Source organism: Acartia tonsa, chromosome 2, assembly GCF_053477335.1.
Source record: "Acartia tonsa isolate MP-2025a chromosome 2, ASM5347733v1, whole genome shotgun sequence".
NCBI lineage: Eukaryota > Metazoa > Arthropoda > Copepoda > Calanoida > Acartiidae > Acartia > Acartia tonsa.
The window spans coordinates 30,255,077-30,262,812 of NC_137261.1; the positions used below are offsets into that span (position 1 = coordinate 30,255,077).

The 7,736-nt window shown below is 28.7% G+C and overlaps 1 protein-coding gene across 1 annotated transcript in view; it reads right to left on the reverse strand.

The window, feature by feature from the left end:
• Positions 1-7,482, reverse strand: part of LOC145312495 (transient receptor potential protein-like) — a 48,262-nt gene extending 40,780 nt beyond the window's left edge. The window contains exons 1-2 of the mRNA XM_080151753.1: positions 7,436-7,482; positions 7,251-7,329 (exon numbers count right to left, since the gene is read on the reverse strand). Coding sequence (XP_080007879.1) covers positions 7,251-7,329; positions 7,436-7,482 — 126 coding nt within the window. The remainder of the gene's footprint in view (positions 1-7,250; positions 7,330-7,435) is intronic.
• Between the last annotated feature and the right edge of the window lie 254 nt (positions 7,483-7,736).

Here is a 7,736-nt window from a genome sequence, read left to right on the forward strand (position 1 = left end):
AAATGTTATTGATTTTTGAAGTTATATGTTAAAATGTTTTTAAATTTTGTTAACATTTTGTTTTAAATGTAGAAAATTGGTAATTCTAAACATTCAAAAAATGATTTTATTAAATTTTCATCACTTAAATTGCATGTTTGATGAAATTTTCAACTGATAATTCAAGAAAAATCGTTTAAGTTTTATTATATTTTACTTTGAAATGTTAAAAAAATATAATTATTGTCAAAAATGTGGAAGTTATACTTTCCTCAAAAAAAGACCTAAAACATGCAAATTAACACGTGTAATGAGATTTTTTTTCTTTCAGGTTTAATTTTAAGTAATTATTGATATTTTTTGTAAAAAGGATTTTATATAAAAAGTTTTAAAACTCGAGTTATGTAGTGATTCTAAAAAAGGTTGCGAAATTATGCAATTTTCTTGCAAAAAAAATTTTCTAGGATTTTAAAAATAGCAAAGGGTGTTATTAGACGTACTTACAGATACAATTGCTAAGTCATTTTGGCCAAACACTAAAATAAAGTTTTTACATCTGAGGGTCCAACCGTGTGCACTATTAACTTCTTTATATATCATAAATTTACAAATACAAATAAGTATTGACAAAGAATTGTTCAGCAAAAACAAACCCAAAAATCAAAATTAATAGATAGTTAAAAAGATATGACATCTTATTGATGAAAATATAAAAATGTTGCTTTCAATATTCTATTTGTAAATCTTGGATTCATATTTGTTTTTTTTTAATATTTTAAATCAAAGTGTTCTTTTTTTATTTGATTTTTTAGTTCATAAACTTGTGCATTAGTCAATAATAGTTTTAAGGTGCTTTCCCTCAACGTGACTAGCAAGCACAGAAACACCTGCAGAGACTATACCTACGGTGTCCAAAACCTGAGGGCTACTTTGTACCCAATATAACCTAACCCTACCTAATGTAATTGATAAAATGGGATCGAATTATTTTCAACAATATGTTAGCTACAGATACTTTAATAAAAAGCCAAATTAATATATTTATATACAATATGTTCTGTTAATATAAATGGATGTAATATACCTATAAATATAGAATACTTTTACATATATATCATATTTCTAATACCCTAGAATAAACAATGCAAGTGCATACACAAATAATGGACCATCATCAATTGTGGACAACAATCTTTGAGACAATTTATTTTACTCCTACCAACCAACAAATTGTCCTAATCTCTTACCTTAAAACTTTGAAAAAAGAATCATTACGCTATCACAATGATTTGTATAAAACTAGGATAAAGAAGGTACTGTAAAATAGGTTGAAACCATCAAGACTATAATCTGAAGCGTTCTTGAATCTTGAAATGGAGAATTCAATAGGTTCAGTGCATTAAAATAGCCCAAAACAATCCAAAGACTTTTTTTTAAAATATCCTAAAACAGCATTCAGTAACTTATTAAAAAATCTTACAACATCGAATATGAGAATGATAGAATTTTTTAAAATCCTTATCTGTCACGTTAAAGTTTTCTCTAATAAAATGCACTGGTTGGTCATCTAACTAAGAGAAATATAATATAATACTTACATATGTATATTTATATATTTATTTATATATATATGTATTTATATATGTATATATATATTTATTTATATATGTATTTATGTATATGAATGCCGCATTTACTTTTGCTTTTGAACAAGGATAGAAATAACAAAACATGGCAAATATCATGTATAAATAAATAAAACTGAAAAATAGAATTAATGAAGTTTCTTTTAGTTGGCATTAATTAAACTTTTCAGAAAGACCGACATACAGAAGGATTAATAATGAGAGAGATTTGGAAATATATTGGTTTCATCCTCCTTGCCCTATTTTAATCATAACCATAAACATTAAATTTCAGCCCGCCATTTTATACTTTAATTGCCCCTCATATTAAGAAAACAAATCAATACACAATAACAAAGGAAATTGTATTAAGTTATTCTTCTAAAGTTTTAGTATAAACCGACGGACTTACTAACAGAATATTTGAAAAGTTTCACTTGAAGAAGTATTTACAAACCCATATTAAGAAAACAAATAAATAGACAAATACAATGCAATTTCTTTTAATGCATATTCCCCTTTAATTTGTTGGGACTTACGGATGCGTGAAAAAAATCAGTTGCAAAGCTTCTAGCTATATTTTAGAAATATAATCTTATGTTTGTTTTTATTAAAACCTTATTGAGTCATTAAAAGCCTATATAACTTACTATATAACAGTTAGTTTAAACTTTTAAACACAAGACATCATCTTTTTATTTACAATTACAAAGCTTTTGCGATTTTTGTAGCCTATCATACATAGTTATCTTTCCCGTATCGCATCGAAACCGATAAATATCCGGTGGATTAGAACTGGTTCTCGGCCATACTGAAAAATTATGTCTAGCCTTTTATTACATCCAGTTTTCTACGAATATAAAAATGTCCAATTATAAGAATAAAACCAGTTTTTTTGTCCATGCCTTCGGCATCCGCGGAAAGCTATTTAAAATACGATGCTAGTAATAAATATTCGTTTAATTTTTTTACAGAAAGAAATTGCAAAAATTATGAAAAAGGATATCCTGTCCTATTTTCAATTGTGATGTTCTTGTTAATTTCCATAATACTTTACTCCACCTGCATTCTATTAGAATAAATAAACAAAAATAATGCCTATTAACATTAATTTAAATGTTAAATTTTCAAGGTAAAAGTTAAAATCCCTTTAAATACTTTCAATAAGTTAAACTAGTTGAGGGAGAGGGGGGGGGTGTTTCTAGAGGCTATCCAGTACCCAATATGACCTAGCTTAACATAGCTTCCACGAGAATTGCGGGTCAGCTTGTAATGTAACATAGAATACAATCAGCTGTGCGCGAAGCTTACCAATCTAAGATTGGCCAAAAAATTCTCACTTCCAGTCTCTGTGTGCATCTGAGTCCTAACTTCAGAGAATCATGGCTACAACAACCTAGCTTAACATGACCTTAAGTAATGAACAAGCAAATAAAAAACTCTCCTCCCACTTTCTTTATTTTCTATTTGTATAAAATTGGGGGGGGGGGTTAAGTACTCTACTAGTCTCATGGAGAGAATACGACGTTACTATTTGAACATATTGAATATTTGGTTTAGAAATTAACATTATTTATTGTGATATAAAAATAAAATGAATTATACCCAAAATGGCGATGCTATTCTTTGTTACACTCATATTTTTTGGTTTTGCTAGTCAGCTTTTTTTGTAATTTTAAATAATTTTATCCCTGATATATTTGATTGTATTGGCAGTTAAATAAGTTGTAAAGAACAACAGGAAAAGAATTATATATGCTAAATAATAATTCTTATAATAAAGTAATAGGATCAAAATAAGTCTGTTTGTCAATCTGAACCGAAGGATCTCACTTACCGCTGAAACAATATGGTACTCCTTTTTAATGTAGCTTCTCATCGGTCTTGGGATGATTTGTAACTATTTTTGGGGAGGGTACCACCATCCTACTAAGATGAATTACCCATAAAAAAAAACTACCATCTCAAATAAAAATATTTAATTTTTCTCTTAATCTAAAATTACAAAATGGGGTGGTCCTATTTTAAAGGGTAATTTAAATTGTAAGTGTATTAGTAAGTAAAATCTCCCAGACAGCTGTAACAAATAACCTAGAGTTTGAAGAGATTTTTTCAGCCCTGGACAGGTTTTTGGCTTCATTCTTTGTTAATACAAGCTCAGTCTCTCAAAGGGGAAATAAATCTGCCTCCATAAATACATCTTAATAGGCGCGTCTGAGTATAATAGAAGCCCAGAGAAATTAAACTAACTTGTACTCGATTGTTTTTTTTATTTGTATTTTGTTCTTTATCTTTGAGTACTACTTATTTTAGTATAGCAAATAAACATCTTATATTGCCATGTTATATGAAATAGTATACACACACATCTTATATTATAGTATTTACATTTCATAAGAATTCTTTCATTTAAACCGTTTTTTCTTGACCCCCCTCCCCCCCATGGACATACGGTGTATTTATTTAACCTAACCTAAAATAAGCAAAACAATGGCATTTATTTCTAAACGTTTTTATGATTAAATTAATTATAGTTTTTATTGTATACTGTTCACAAATATAAAATTAAAATCTTCTAATTTTGTATCCAAAATCTTCAAAATTGCTTTGAATTAAAATCCCCCCTTTAATAAGTATAATCAATTCTTTTTTTTTTTTAAAAAAGATTGATTCATAAAAGTTTGGTGATGCAATTTTTTAAGACTTCGCCTTAGTTGACCTTTTTTATCAAAAAAAGATTAAATCAAATTAAAGTTAGAGCCAAAATATTGAGAATCATATATTTAAGACCAAAAAGTAAAAGTCTACTTTAATGATGGATAGAAATAGAATGAAGAAAATATGTAAATAATGACCTCTGTTTTTTAGCAGGAAAAGAGGGATTCATCAATGCAGATAAAATTTAATCACTGATGGGGGTTATTTGGGAACAAAAGCAAAAGATCACACATTCATAAAATGACTAAAATTACGACAATAAAAGATATAATCATTTAATGTTAAGTTCTCAAAAAGATCGATTATAGCTTACAAATGAAGCTTGATATATTTAAAAATTGTAAAATCTAAAAGGTGAGGTAGATTTAAATTAGATTATTATATCTGTTAATCCTGATGTTTTTTGTATACATATAAATGTGAGTTGTATATCTTAATAGGAAACCATTAACAATATTATGTAGGTTGTATACAGGAATTATGGGTAGGGCAATCATAACAAAAACTTCATACTAGTTTTATTATAAGGTTTTCATAATGTCTAGAGCAAGTCATCCCCCGTTCTCCCAATATTTTATTCCTTTTCATGCTGAACAATAATAAAATTTTGTGTTGGGGGAGGGGGGGGGGGTGAAGAGACACACCTTAAGACATAAGTATGATATAAAACAACTCATGCTAAAGTTTTCATTTATGTGCAATCACTCTCTTTGTTATGAAAAGGGGGGGGGGGGCGGGTTTGAAATACTAGTTGACATATTCTACAACATTTTTAATTTTGTGATTTATTATTTAAAATAATATTACTTACAAATATACATATTAGCCTGTCCCGGATTTGAAAAATTTTGTTAAAATTTTTGCCCCCAGCCATAATATAGTTGATTTATGCAAAATATTGACCCATGCAAAATATTTTTTCTGTAATGCAAAAATTGCGATGGTACAAGCACTGCAAAATTTTTAAAATTTGCAAAAAAGACCTGTTTTTAAAGCTCTTGTACCATCTCAATTTTAAAGATTTTTACAAAATTTCAATTCTAGTGTGTCTATATAAACCTGAAATTTACCAAAAAAAATGGGGGCAGTCTCAATTCTAACATATAATGGAAGAAGGTGTAGCAAGTAATTTTCCAAAGTAAAAATTGCCAGATTTCATACATAAATAATGGGGTTGGGCTGGAATTGATAGATACAGATATCCGGCTGATTCATAATTCTGGATATCAAGTATTTAGGGTTATATTGACACACTAGAATTTAAATTTCGTAAAAATCTTTAAAATTGAGATGGTACAAACTTTTTAAAATCTGCAAAAAGACCGTTTTTAAAGCTTTTGTTTCATCTCAATTTTAAAGATTTTTATGAAATTTCAATTCTAGTGTGTCAATATAAACCTAAATACTTGATATCCAGAATTATAGATCAGCCGGATATCTGTATCTATCCAATCCGGCCTAACCCTATTATTTGTGTTTGAAATCTGGCAATTTTTACTTTGAAAGATTACTTGCTACACCTTTGTCCTTCATATGTTAGAATTGAGACTGCTCCCATTTTTTTTGGTAAATTTCAGGTTTATTTTGACACACTAGAATTGAAATTTTTTTAAAATCTTTAAAATTGAGATGGTACAAGAGCTTTAAAAACAGGTCTTTTTGCAAATTTTAAAAATTTTGCAGTGCTTGTACCATCGCAATTTTTGCATTACAGAAAAAATATTTTGCATGGGTCATTATTTTGCATAAATCAACCATATATGGCTGGGGGCAAAAATTTTAACAAAATTTTTCTAAAACGGGACAGGGTAATACATATATTCCTTTATTTCTGAGTAATATGTCTGAAAATAAGAAGGAACATTCATTTACTTAGGCTGGTTCCTTTTTATTATACATAGATCACAACATAAAACTGATGTTTTCTGGATGAAACTTTACTGTTATTATGGGATGATTATGAGCTAAAGGAATTAAAATCTTTAAGATCTTGCATTTACAACTCTTTCTTTCATCAAACATACATCCAGGGATCTAAAGGGATAAAACAATGACTGATAAATTAATGTACATCCCCAATGATGATACACAAAATTACTCCTTCTGTATACTAAAATTAGTGGTTGAACGTAAGAACACTCAACTTAATAAACCAACCAATCAATTTTTAGTAAAAGTCTCCAAAGTTTTAAAGTTAACGAATAAGAAAATCTAATTGTGAAACTTTGGGAACTAGTGTAATAAACAGCCCAGTTTTCCCCTTTCTCTCTCAATACATCTTATAGAAAATGATAAAGAATGGAAAAGTTTAAAATTAAGGATTAAACTGCTTGAATAATGAATTTTGACATACTATTGTTTATTCTTGGTAATCTGTAACTTAATAACATTTTTTAAGCGAAACTATAAAAGTATTGTTAAAATCAATCTACAAATCTAGTGGACGTAATAAAATTAGCAATATACATTTATTGTTTATTGACATATTTAGAAATAGGCTAAGCACTTATCACATGTTATTTATAGACTAAGCTAACTCATACATGTTATCAATAGACCAACATGAGCATATTGCTTAACATATGTTTTAAATAAAGTAAAATTGCTGATTAATTACAATACCTACCTAAATTAGAAATTGGAATTCTAACAATTATTCAAATGTTGCAAGGTACTTGTATGTTCTTTTTATAATATAAATGTTTTAACTTATTTTCGCAGCAATACTAATGCACATATTTGTCTTTATTGCCGATTTTTTTTCTCCAGAATGTAGTTCGCGTCCTTTCATATATTCGCGTAAATTTAGGTTCTTTCTGGTTTAGATTTATACTGTACCACTTCTACGACAAATATCTACAAAATAAAAAATCTGTTAGTAGCTGTAATAGAGATCTTACCTAATATTTCAGTGATGAGGTATTCTACCCTTTGGCTGGCCATGGCTAACAAACCAAGGAATAAAATATAGCTCGCAGAGTGGCTTATAAACTTCACAAACGGGTTCCTAAAAATAGCATAAAGTGTTACTAAAGAGAACATCGATTTATCTTCAATGTTTATGAATTGATTAGAACAACACAGTGCTTTAACGAAATTGATAGCGTGCCTACTTGCTGTCAGGAGGTGTCGGGTTTGAATCTGGACAGAACTGCATCATGATAACGTCGTGAACCCAGTAACAGTGTCGGACTGATTATGACGTAAAAAAACTAGCCAATGAGAGGCCACTATTGACCAATGGTAAAATTTATAGTGGCCTCTCATTGGCTAATTATTTTTTTTACGTCATAATCAGACCGACACCTTTACTGGGTTCTAACGTCGTTAAAGATCGAACCTATTTCTATCCGTATGGTTAATAATTATGTACTAATAAGAGAAAGACACAAACGCTTCTAAACATTAATTACT